The 13,278-nt window shown below is 43.8% G+C and overlaps 1 protein-coding gene and 1 non-coding gene across 3 annotated transcripts; both read right to left on the reverse strand.

The window, feature by feature from the left end:
• Positions 1 to 394: 394 nt before the first annotated feature.
• Positions 395 to 11,282, reverse strand: ZNF839 (zinc finger protein 839). Of its 2 annotated transcripts, none has more exons than XM_048307878.1 (8): positions 10,669 to 11,282; positions 8,859 to 9,764; positions 6,782 to 7,033; positions 5,948 to 6,040; positions 5,445 to 5,597; positions 4,245 to 4,334; positions 3,393 to 3,531; positions 395 to 1,756 (listed from the first exon to the last, which is right to left on the reverse strand). In XM_048307878.1, the coding sequence occupies exons 1-8, from the start codon at positions 11,218 to 11,220 to the stop codon at positions 780 to 782; spliced, it is 3,162 nt and encodes a 1,053-aa protein (XP_048163835.1). In that variant the 5' UTR covers positions 11,221 to 11,282; the 3' UTR covers positions 395 to 779. The 2 variants fall into 2 exon arrangements, with proteins under 2 accessions (XP_048163835.1, XP_048163834.1); XM_048307877.1 differs by having other exon boundaries at positions 4,194 to 4,334; positions 10,669 to 11,281.
• A 1,050-nt stretch (positions 11,283 to 12,332) lies between these two features.
• On the reverse strand, positions 12,333 to 12,406 carry TRNAI-AAU. The gene has a single exon. It is a non-coding gene; the product is annotated as a tRNA-Ile (tRNA).
• Positions 12,407 to 13,278: the final 872 nt, after the last annotated feature.

The raw sequence follows: 13,278 nt of genomic DNA on the forward strand, positions 1-13,278 counted from the left end.
GCCGTGACAGACTAAAGCAAAAAAAGAATTTGGTACCTCATTAAGGAAAATTAGATCACTACTTACGCACCTTCCCGTTTATGTCTACGCAACAGCAGTTTTTAAAGATGTGGCTGAACATTAGACAAGCAACTTAAATACATTTCCAACTGTTCAGTACAAAACATATCTTGTTTGAGGCTATTTTTGTCCCTAACTCAGTGAATGCTTATTTCAGTAAGGATGACCTAGGCTGTCACATTGTTCCCGGAATGCACAAGTGTGGATTATACTTAAAACTGCCGATTTTTCCAGGCAGATTTATGTGCATCAAGTCTAGATGCTAATGAATGTTCAAGATAGCTTTTAAAAAGTGCAATGATGGTATTTTGTAATCTCAGTGGCAAAGAAAATGCACATTTTTAATATAGCTTTTATTTTACCCATATACAGCTTGCCAGTACACAGCACATCACTGCTGAACAGCAGTACAACTTACTGCATTTTTAGATGGCTAGAGAAAAGGAATTATGTAACAAAAGGGAACAGTGCAAGTTTTAGGGTTGACAAGATTTCCACTTTCCACCCATCCCCAACATATAAAGCAAATAGAACAATGTTAATTCTAGAATTTTTGGTTGCAATGCTGCTAGATTTATATAAACATAAGTTATAAAAAGTACAGGGCATAGAAACAGTTTACAAATAAGTTAAATTTCAATTATCTCAGTATTCACATTAGAAAAATATACATTTTATAATCAGTCTTTTCCAGAAGAAAGCTTATAGGGTTTTCTAATTTATGGCTCCAATTCACTTTGCGAGAGCAAAATATCTTCACTTTGGCCACCTGCTTCCATTGCCAGTAGTGCTTCCACTGTTTCCAAAGGTATCCCTTCAGGTGTGCGAATGTGCATTGTAGTACCATTGGAATCAGTCACAATAACGATGCCTTCCGCCTGAGACAAAACAGCAGTGTCTGGATGAGACAAGATAAGCCCATCTGAAGTCTGGATAAAAATCTGTTCGTGTCCCTGAGACAAAAAATCATGGCTCTCATCAGAAATCTCAAAAGCTACAGTTTCATCTACAGTAACTGTATTCGCCAGCTCCTGTGAAGAATATTCACTCTCATTTTTAAAAGCATTTTCCTGGCTCCCATGAGTGGACAGGGAGGCTCCCTGGACAGCGTTCTCATGCGATTCAGCCTGAGCACTGTGGGGGTAGTTTATTGGCACAATGTTTGTTGAAAAAACTTTTTCAAGTTCCTGTATGTCATCAGTCATACCAGCATTATGAAGTTGCTCAGAATGTTCTTTAATTGCAAATTTAGGATTTTCTTCTTGCAGTTCCTGATATTTTGGATTGTGACCATTTTCTTCACTCGTTGGTAAGCCAGTGCTCTGACTGGCCACTGCCTGCTTCGGCATGGAGCTGTGGAGTTCAGGAGCTGCCAGTCCCCCCGCTGCATTCCCGCTCACAAAGTGCGCCTGAACCAGCCCAGCTGAGCCACCTGCTTCAACAGGCAGCACGACTTCAGTGTGCAGCAGAGATGTGGCACCTGCCAGATCTGCTCCCTGTATGCTCACAGGCTGGGGATACTCTATCCTCATTTCCACAGTTTGGGAGAAGGTACCTGAATTTTCAGCATAGTTTCTAACTCCTGAATCAGCAACTGAATTATGTTCTTCTGCTGTCTGTAATGTACTTCCAGTTGTGCAGCAAGTGATATGCCTATCTTCTGAAAGCAAGATTTCTCCATTTAATGGATTAAAACCTGAAAAGGGAAAAGAAATATTATTTTGTTGGGCAATCTAATATTGCATGCCAAAAAAATTGGTTTTCAGCAAAAATTTTGGAGGAAAAGCTAGACTACTTCCCTGCTTTCTTTCCCCCAAATTAGCAAACCTGAGGCACCTTACAAGAGTTTCACAGAACTTCCCAATGAGAAAGTCAGTATAAAAATATTTAGGGAATTTTTGAACAGTGATATTTTATCAAGTATTTCTATATTAAGAAATGTTAAGAGACCTTACATTAAGAGGCAGCATTTTTCTGTTAATCCTGAAAACAACCTGAGCTGAAAGTCAAACTCAATTTTCTTCGACCGTGCAGCCAGTAACATTAAAAGATATAGACTTTACCAGGCACAAACTTGTCAGCTGCTCATCATCATCGCCATTAGTAAGTCGATGGAAGCATTTAAATTTGTTTAAATTTCTATTCCTAATCAAGCACATCCTGGACTCAGATATGTCATCAGGTTGCTACATATTAATGTGCTAAGAGCCACAGAGGCACTTTTGTCCTGTGCCAGAAAAGGTAAAAACCACAAGAAATGCAGTGTTCTACCAGTTACTTGACCTGGACCTGACCAGAGTCCCAAACCCTGAAGGTAGTTGAACAATAACTACTAAGCTGCAGTGGTATGAGCTGTCAGTCTTTATTATTATAAAGGTCAAAAGGAACAAGTAGGTTGGTTTGGTTTTGGATTTTTTTTGTTATGAAAGATATCACTGCACAACAAAGGAGATGTAACGCTGCAGAAAGGACTATTTTTAATTTTTTGCACTGTAGACTAGCAAACACTCTACTAGCAGGTGCAAGCAAAATAAAATTTTAAAAACTCATAGCCCAGAAGAAAATCGTAGTGCAGCAAGAAGTAAGCATGGTTATGCAGAGAGCCTTTCAGAGAAAGAAAATCTAATGGAGGGAAACAAAAATGACCATTGACTGAAAAACATGCAAAGGGCAAAAGCAAATCCACTTAACACCAACAACAAAACAAGGTATTTACAAAGAGGATGGTACTGATAGACGCACCTTACTACAGATTTACTTTCCTTTCACTGTTACCCTGCTAATCTGAAGGGCAGCAGGATGAAAGATGAAGAAATAATAAAAATAAAGGCAACCACCTGAAGACTGGTGAAAAATGGTGCCTCAATTCCAATACAAGATGTATTCCAATGATGGATACAGGACAGCCTACACCAGCTCTCCATTTCCCCCAAGATCCACAAAGCTCTGGGAATTCTGCTATTGTAGCTGGCAGGGATCAAGAGGAAGAATGTGCACTCTGCTTCCTCATCCTCTGCTCTCCCACAGCTGACACAATGGTCAAGGACTTTGAGGGATAGGACAAACAGGAAGCACACAGCAGAGGACAGTACTATGCTCCTTAGTATCAATAACTGGATTATCATGCATCTAGAATTGAGCTACTGCTGTCTGCATCATCTATAACTTTTCCCTCCTCATGAGGCCTTTCCAGTTAAACAGTTGCTTTTGAAGGACTTGGGAAGCAAGTTAAGAAATGAAACTTTAATACAAAAACCACAGTAGCCTGAAGAACAAAGATTTGTTCAGCTCCTCCATGAACAGAACAGAACTGGAAAATCTGAAGAGGTTACCATCTTTTTCAAACAGTGTACACAAATTTCCACTATTTTCTTTCACTTCATCTTGACTGGCATAAGCATCGTTCACATTCTCTGTTACGTCTTCTAACTTGGTCCTTTTGGCTGGTGGCAACAGTTCTTCCCCTGAGCTCTGTCAATATAAGAGATGATTAACTGCTGCCCCTATAACAGTTGAAAATACTGGAAGAGATAATTGTGGAGACATCATGGCAGTGAACTGATGATCCTTGAAAACAGAGTTTACACTAAAGGTCTTCTAAAAGGTAAGGATTTAAACACAGCCCTCACACTTCGCCAGAACTCCAAGGGGAGAAAACACAGCTCTCTGCTACACTGTAAACAGACTGAAGCTTGTCAATTGACTTGTCAGAAAGAAAGAAACTGTTTTCATGCCCCTCTATCCACCACCAATTAGCACAGCAATCACTTCTCCAACGTCTGAGCCTCCTGTAGGTTAGGCCATTTCCTCTAACACAGGTTGGAATCTGTGGGGCCCCCAGTTACCAGCACCTCAACGAAGTTCTTTTGTCCCTGTAAGACCTGTAAGTCTTTGATATTCTGTCCTGAACACTACCAAGTGTCTTCCCAAAGCACATACTTAATGTGCTAGTTCATATGCCCTGCTATGATACCACAGCAGAGCGTACTTTCAGTATTTCTGAACACCACGAAAGCCTTACTTTAACATGACTCAGATAATACTAGCATGATTTTGTAAGGAATAATTATGTGTTTTAAAAAGTTTTAATTTGTCTTAGTTTCATTGTTAATTTTCACAAAGGTATTCCATACCTCAGCTAACCATTTTTGTCCCAGTACATCCTCAGGCACTTGCTCACTAACCATTTTAATTACACATGGTGAACAAGAGCCTGCACTTTGCATCTTCTGTTCTCCACTGAGTATTTCTGTGATTCCTAGAGATTCAGCAACCTTTAAAAACAGATACAGGGAAAAAAGTAAAAGTTAGCCTCTCAGATCTGAATACATAAATGCTGAAATACAGACTCGTTTTCTTAAAACTGAACTAGAATTACACCATGTCTAGCCTGACAATCACCTCAGCTCAATGCCAGTATTTAGACTCCCATGTTTTCTCCTAGCCTTCACACTGACACATGATCTTCATCTGAAGGTGACTGTTAACAGGCAAACCTTGAAAGAATGATGGTTTTATATAGAATCCAGAGACAGTTACTCAGAGCAGAGTTTAATAAAGATTATTGAGGCTCTCCATCATATAAAAAACATTTAAGTCTTCCTGTTTAGAATATCTCTGCGTAGTTAAGGAGTTTCCCCCCTCCTCACATTCCGTTCCTGTGCTTCATCCCTATGTAGATATACTACTATCCAGCTTCGCAAGGCTAGGTTGTTTTGGGGTTTGGTTTGGTCTTGTTTTTATTTTTTAAAAAGCATCATTCTATATTAAGAATGCACATGAACACAGAAGAGAAGCAAGAAAGAGGTTCCATCTGTCTTTCTAGATACAGCTCCATAAACAATGAATCTGGAGTCACTGAAATAATAGTTTGCAGTTTTATTAATGCAGTCCCTGCCTTTCACATTTGTTGGTATCACAGTGAACTGTATAGATGCATTCAGTTTGCCCTCATTTTGCAATGAAACTACTTATCCCTTCAAATCAAGGTCACTCATTTTAAATATAGACCCCCCCTCTCCTTCCTGATCAAACATCAGGATGTACTTTTATTAGCAGTTAATGCTAAAGACACCTTGCAGTAACATGCAGCTTCATACTACCCCAGATATGCAAGGCAGGTATCAGCACTGCTAGAATTCGTTTTAATCTTTCTATATCCACTGACAAACTAGAATTGTAGTTTTATTATGGATTTCTTTTTCTTCTTGGTAAATTGTTGGACTTTTTACAATAATGTCTACTTTTGCTCATCAAAAATCATGTTGTCTTCAAATAAATTTACCTACATGAGAAAGCTTATCAGAGAAAATTAAAAATGCAAGGCATCTAAAATAAAGCAAGCAAACAAACCAATCATAGTTCCAAACGGAGTGCTTTATTACCTTAGCATCTTTTATTTCAACAGGCTGCTGGCAACTCACAGAATCAGAATTACTGAGGTGATCATAAGCCATTTTCTTTACCATGTTATGCAAGTCTTCAAATTCCCTGTACACATCTGGAAAGTAAGCTTTGGCTGGATATCCTTTTTCAACCTAGGAATAAGAGGGGAATAAAAAAGGGCTTGTTTCTCCCTCCCTATACTTTAAAAAGAGATTAAATTAAGATCTGTCAGTTTTGTTTTGTTCAACATTTTAAAACAGAAACATGCAAGTCAAAAGACTATGCAATATTCAAAATGCCACTGAACCAGGCAGCAAAAAGCAAGGCTTTGAGTTGAAACCTACGAGAGTTTTGCCTGTGTAAGACTGAAGTGATGTGTGGAACATCAACATGCTGCACAATACTAATTTAAGAAATTCGATTATGTCTCTAAAGGTATCTTTTTGTGTATACTAATGGAAGTATCCCTAAAATAATTTATTATTTTTACATAAAAACTCACCTTCATCAACAGGAATTCATACACCGTAACAAGCTTTGTAAGACGTGGGAGAGCCAGCTCCATTAAGTCTTCATTATCACATTGTTGTATTAGCTGTCAAAAGCCAGAATGAGATTATTAGGAAAAAGCAGCCCACACATTATGCACCCCATTTTCAGAACATAAAATATCACTACGTTTTTTTGAAAGATGTGCTGTATGTTTAGGCAGCTTTAAGAATACATGCAAACTAACTCCAAAATGGGGTAAGCTAGAAGACCTCAGAACAGTTACTACTCATGTGCAGACAAAACTCAGTCCCAAAAATGTTGCCAATTCATAGAAAGAACAGCAACCTCAGTAGCTTTAGTAGCCATAAAGGATCTACAACACACAGAAAACAAAGAACAAGTTGTGTTAGTTGGATTTTAATCCCCATTCTATCCTCCCCCAAGACCTTCTTTGTGGGTTTGTTTTGGTTTTTCAGGGTTCTTTTATTATTATTTCTTTTACTGTGTTGGAGAAGATATGTAGTAGTAGCTAGTAACTTTCCTTCTCCAGAAAAAGGATAGCAAGAATATATCTACATGTCAAAAATCCCTTTCCAGACTGAGTTCCCATTTTCCCTTTTTCCAGTATTCTGTTGGAAATATTTTTTTCTTAAAAGACAACTTAATTTTTTCTTCTTAGAAGCCATCTTGGGCTTTCATCTTGTCCATACACAAGGATGTAAAAAAAAAAAAAAAAAATCTTTTTGAAAATGATTCATTGAAAATAAGTGATGAAAAAAAAGGGGGGAAAAAAAATAGGGCGGGTGAAAAATACTTGTGAAGTAATTGCAGAAGAGAACCATACCTCTTTTAACCTAGCTTTTCTTCTGAATACATTGTGTTCTGCTGACACACTACTAAGTGACTTTGAAGGGGACTGACCAGGTCTGCTAAGCCTTCCAGAACACCTGGATCTTCCACCCGTCCTGGGTCGACCACGTCTCTTTGGTCGTCTGGGTCTTCCAGGTCCTTTTGGTGTTACGGGTCCCCGGTGTCCTGAACTGGTTTCATTTGGTTTTTCTGCCAGCAAGTGTCTGCTTTCCTCAGACTCTGAAGCCTTAATTAAAAGAAAAAGTATTTATTCACTATTTTAAACAGTTTTGAGGAAGACAATTTTGTAATTAAGTTTGCCATCTATGCAAACAATAATAGCATATTAAAAAAATGCAAAGCTGGATACAAGCAAAACTTGCAAATAAAGTTGTGGAATAAATCCAACACGTTAGTTAAGAATGCTATTTCCGCATCACATGTATGTCATTATTTGCAAAGTTAGCATTTTTGAACCACAAGATGTCATACAAAATAAAGAGATTAAATAAACATAATAAAAGAGCTGTTTTAAGTGGGTTAAATACATTTAATATTTTTGAAGTAAAATATGTCCTCTTTAGATAAAGAAGTTGCAGAACTAAAACTTAATTAGCAGTAAAACATACTCAAAGAATAACTTGGGTTTCATTGTAACCACATCAAAGCTTAAAGACTTTATACAAAAGACAAAAACTCCGGCACCATGAACAGTGACAAGCCCAGTAATTAAATATCAAAACGTACTGCCCAGTTTCCACATTTCAAAATCCAGTCTTTCCTAGGAACACAGCTAGAAAGTAGCTTCTGTTATAAGATCACACAGAAACTCAAAATACCTTTTCTATTTTTAAGTTATCATCATTATTTCAGTACAAAACTTTTTAACCGTTTAAAGGAGTGATTTCTTACTTAAACATCTTCCCTTCCAAGCTAGAATTTCTAAGAATGTTCTAGCATCTTTTAAGAAATGAGTTTATAATAGTACTGAGGTACATCAGGCTTCTTTGCATAATCTGTACATTTGCATCCCAACATTCAGTAACTCCCTACTATTCTACTGATTAGGGAAGCTCTAAAAATGGCAAATTTATGTCAGTTCTATCCAGGGATTAAATTACTAAATTAGTTCTAAATTTGTCATAAGACATGGGGTTGAGCATGGGGATCTTGATTGGCTTCCTATCTGTATCAAAAAACTGTACAATAATTCAGAGAGCAGACTTCAGTATTCTGCAATTCTCTTTTTCCAGAGATGATAAGCGAGCGTAGACAATGAAGGAAGGTTTGTTTGCTGCACTGGCACCTTAAGCTGTAAATTTTCACTTTCCTGAGAACAACTTCACAATTACAAATGCAAGTAATAAATGTGACACCCCTACATCTAAACGAGTACTTCTTCCTAGCCAGCAGCTGCATCAACTTGCTGCAAAATGTTAAGAGTCATTTTAATATTAGAAGAGAAACTTTTCTTTGAAGTGACCAGCTTAAAACATCACAGAAAAAAATTAGCAGCTGAGGCAGCTTCCTACCCGGAGACTCAAATTTCACCAGTGTTTGGTGTGCAGGGTTTCAAAGCCCCACTTTGAAAACCTGCTCTAGGAAGAGCTGCAGTTCACTGTTGTGTTCCAAATAAGAGATTTTTCTGTGATGACATTATTTCAGCAACAGAAAATGAGAGAGCAGATGATGTGTTGCTGTCATGCTAAAGGCTGTAACTGAACAACAGTGTTCTTACCCAAATGCAAAGAATGTCATTTATGCAGACAAGGTGAAAACTGTCAGAAGCCCAGTAACAAATGAGCACTCAGTGAACATTTAGTTATATGTGTCTGTGCAACAGTACTGTTGCTGCAGCACTGCAAGAGACAATTTGATTTTTAAAGCACTTCAATGGGAAATTTGCCTAATGTAGTCTATCATAACTTGTACTGCTCAAAAATATGGATATTTCTGATATGACTACATTTCAGAAATATGGATATTTCTGAGCAGTACAAGACTGTGCAGCTACAGAACTGCCATTCTACTTTGAATGAAAGAACTGACAGTTTTTCTAAGTAACACTTTACCTGTTCTCCAGCCTTTGAATCAACAGTTTCTTCCAGATTGGTAGCTAGTGCTTTTTCATGATTTAAAGTGACAGTAGTTGAATCCAAATGTGCTGGACTCATCATTTGCTCTTCCACAAATATACTTCCATTAGGCTTATTTAGAGGTATTTTCTGAGGTGAAGACTCCAGCTGTCCATGGTCTGGGTTAAGTTTATAATGCCTTGCTAATCCTCCTTTTCCTATGTAAGATTTTTCACAAGTCTGACATTTAAACATTTTGGGTTTCAGATTATAATTTGAAGAACTGAATAATGCATCCTTTCCCTTCATCTTTCCTTCTTCATCATCTTCTATACTCAGCTCAGAGTAGTCATCAGAATCAGATTGATGACCATCAGCCAAATCCTCCATTTTAATGAATTTGTAATCTTTAGCTTTGTATTTGGGGGGGCGTGAAATCCGTCCAGAACGAGTTTTCACCTTCAAGGATTTCTTTAACTTGTCATCCTTTTGCTTTTTTTCAAGACATTGTGTACTTGCTGAACTGGCTGCAGCCATGGTAGGATTTGGAGACCTTGAAGCCGATGCTGTGGCACGAGTAGCCCTCTGTCCATTCACCATCTTAGACGGGGGAATCTTGCTCACAGACACTGAGCCATGAGATGGTAAAGGCCTCTGCATAAGCAACTGAACCGGAGACTCAGAAGAACTTTGCAGGAATAGCTGCTGCTGCTCAGTTCCTGAAACAGGCTGTATCCTAATTATGTGGGGATTAATAATGCCAAGTCCTGGTATGCTAGAATTCCTACCAACTGGCTGACTCAGCGTTAGAGTTTTGGACTGGATTGGTGCCAATGATGTCACTGGCCTTTCAGTTTCCTTCATCTGTCCTGGCTGAACTTGGACACAAATGGCTTCCAGATGCTTTTGTGGAAAAAGGGAAGAATTGCAATTACAAAATATAGCATTAATCAATAAATACTTATCTAGATAATACACACATGCCCTTAAAGCAAAGCATGAAGAAACCACTGCACATCATTAGTTTCTCATTTTAATGCATCAAAGCACAGATTTAACATCAAAGCACAGATTTCTCTTCCTCCAAGCTATGGGTTTTCCTGCACATTTACTGCTGTGACTGATGTTCAACTAAAACATGTAAAGTTTGCTCTGAAGCCATGTCACAGCTTTGTCTCCTACTAGCAGGCCTGTCTGGAATAGCAGGGTCAATGCCATCACCAAGGCACATTCATAACCTTTAGCAAACCCCAAACACGGGAGAACTACAATGCTACACGACACAGGCCAAAAAAAAACAGTCCAGGACATACTGTAGTATGTGTTCAGTTCACAAAAACTTCGTGGTGATGATTCAGAGAATCAGACGTTACTGTTCATCTCCCTCACAGTTCTGCCTGCTTCATCCAAATTTCTGCCTCAGTTTGGCTCAATCACTTGACAAACCCTGCACCCCAAACGTGGGTTGAAAGCCCAGATATTGTCACCTGCAAGAAAGGCATGCACTAACTTTCTGTATCACCACTGTGAAACAGCTCTTCTAAGCTATTCTTGGCTGCACGTGTTGTCAGACCGAAATACTGACCACAGCAGCTATTAGTTACATTCAAACACGGATTTCCTAAACCACATTGAAAGCTGTGCCTTTCAGCTATGGGACTGGAGTCTACACCCGACGGCAAGTGTGACTGAGGAGAACGGGGGGGAAAAAAAAAAAATCATTACAAAGGGTTTAAACCCGCCGGAGCCGTGGCTTTCATCCCCAACGGAGCGCCGCAGCCTCCCGCCCCCCAGCCCCCGGGGTTACCTTCTGCGGGAGGAGGCGGGCGGCCGCGGCGGCCCTGTCCTGCTGCAGGGCGACCTGCTGGGCCACGCTCTGCAGCTGCCGGGCGGCGTTCTGCATGATGCCGCCCGCGGGGCAGGGCTGCGGCGGGGCCGCGGCGGCCGCCGCCGGCTTCAGCTGCTCCTGGGCCTTGCTCACTTGCTCGATGACCCGCCGGAGCTCCGCGGGGGCCAGCGGCGCGGCGGCGGGACGGGGCGGCAGGGGCAGCCCCGGGCTCTCCAGCAGCCGCTCCAGTCGCCGCCGCCGCTCGCCGGCGTTCAGCCCCGCGCCCCCGTCCGCCCGCAGGTACAGCACGGTGCCGCTCGCCGCCGCCCCCGCACCGGCTTCCAGGGCGGCCAAGCTCTGCACCAGCTCCTCCGTCACGGCCAGCAGCTCCGCGCCACCGCTGCCGCCCTCCTCCCGCCCCGCCGCCACGGCTACCGCGCCGCGGGGAGCCCCGCGCGTCCCGGGGGGCTCGTCCTCAGGGGGCGGAGGGGGCGGCGGCGCCTCGGCGCCCCCCGCCCCGGGAGACGCCATCTTGGCAGGCGGGCGGGCGCCGCATCGGCAGCTGCCCCGGGCGGTGTCGGCGGCGCGGGCGATGCGCGGGGCACCGGCAGCGGAGCCAATGGCACCCCCGGCAGCGCCCGCCGCGCCCTCCCGGGGCGGGGCCGCCCGGCGCCGACGGCGGCTCGCGCGGGCAAAAGCCGGCGGAGGTGCAGCCGAAGCGTCTGGCCCCGGGTGGGGCTGGAGGTGGGACCTGTGGGCGGAGTTACCGCGAGTTGGGTTTCCCCGCTCTTCAGGCAGAGCGTACCGAGTCTCAGTTCAAGAGGGGCGTGGGCCTCCTGGAGCGGGTCCAGTGCAGGGCAACGGGGGGTAGTTGTGGGACTGGAGCGTCTCTCTTACGAGAAGAGGATGAGGGAGTCGGGCCTTTCCAGCCTCGAGAAGAGACAACTGAGAGGGGGCCCCATCTCTGTGTATAAATATCTAAAGGGGATTGTGCCAAGAGAATGGAGCCACGCTCTTCTCGGAGGTGCCAACCTCTAGGACACGAGACAACTGGCAGGAACCGATGCACAGAACGTTCCACCTGAACATGAGGAAGAACTTTACTGTGCAGGTTACCGAACACCGGAACAGGTTGCTCAGAGAGATTGTGGAGTTTACCTCAACTGGAGATATCCCAGAACAGTCTGGACGCAATCCTGTGCCGTGTGCTCTGGGACAAGTCTGCTTGACGAGGGAGGTACGAGATGTGGTCTCCAACGTGGCCCATTCTGTGGATCACTCCCCACTCGCTGTCACCGGGCGGGTTTCGGGCGGGGGAGCGCGTGTCACGCGGGAAGGGCAATCCACACGGCAGAAAAGCGCCCGAAGGGGTCACCCGAGCACGCTGAGCCGCCCGCGCAGAAACAGAAATCCGCGCTCTGCCGGGACCGGCCAGGCTCCATCAGCCGTAGGAGCGCGATGAAGCTCGGCCAGTGCTGCAGCCGCCCTGGGTGCTCGAGCCCTGCACACACACACCCCACCTCGCGGTCGTGCCCTTGTGTGCAGGTCACACCGTGTCTCAGCAGAACCGCGCGAGGTTGGTGGGAATCGGTGGGACAAATTGGAGAGAGTGGAGAAAAAAAAGGAGAAAAGGTGGAATTTTGTGGCCCGTACGGGGATCGAACCCGCGACCTTGGCGTTATTAGCACCACGCTCTAACCAACTGAGCTAACCGGCCACTTTGCACCAGCTGCCGCCTCCGGGTTACATAAAGACAGATCCGCGCCAATGTTCCACTCTCAGGCCAAAATAGTGAAGACGATAGACTGGGCGAAGAACTTCCTCGTCCCCGGGAGCGCCGGAGCCGAGCCCGCGCTTATGGAAACACACGCTTAACTCCTCAGCAAGACCAAAAAGCAAACCGGAAAACTCTGCCCTGCCTACAGAGAGATGCAGCGCCTGGTAGTGGGAACAACCATAAAGCGGGATCGGGGACAACTTCCCCTCTAAGACAGTAGGGTAATACTTCAAGTTTACTAGGATATGATTCCAGTTTCATTTAATTAAAATATTTGAACATTCTTAAAAAGCATTTACTATTGTTTAACGCACTACTAGGATCTTAGTTTGCACGGACAAACGATTCACCTTTTCCTAGTATTTTGATTTTTACTACATATGCTGCATATAAAAGACAACTTCTGCTCACCTTTGAAGCCTACATGAAAGCACAGGATGTCCGTTTAGCAAGAGGCAAACGCCGGGGGGGGGGGAGGGGGGTGGGCACGAAGGGGACGACACAGCTCTCCAAAACGCAAGGTTTTGGAGACAGCTCAGTTAGGAGAACGCAGCCCCTGGTCTCTCCCCGGGCTCCTCTTCATGCTGGGCTGGCGGTACAGCTGCCCTCGGCATCCCGCAGTGGCGCGCATGATCCGCCAGGGATCAGGCCATCACCGAGGATGAATCTGAGGCCGCCGGGGCGCTGCTCCGGCCACGGGAGACTTGACAGCAGCCAGGGCCCGCCGCTGGACTCATGGAGAACATCCCTAGTCCCGAGGGTTCCCCTCCTTAACCCCTCACCCACGGGCGGCTCAGCCCCGCCATCCCCGG

The sequence above is a fragment of the Corvus hawaiiensis genome, chromosome 6 (genome assembly GCF_020740725.1).
Source record: "Corvus hawaiiensis isolate bCorHaw1 chromosome 6, bCorHaw1.pri.cur, whole genome shotgun sequence".
Classification (NCBI taxonomy): Eukaryota; Metazoa; Chordata; class Aves; order Passeriformes; family Corvidae; genus Corvus; species Corvus hawaiiensis.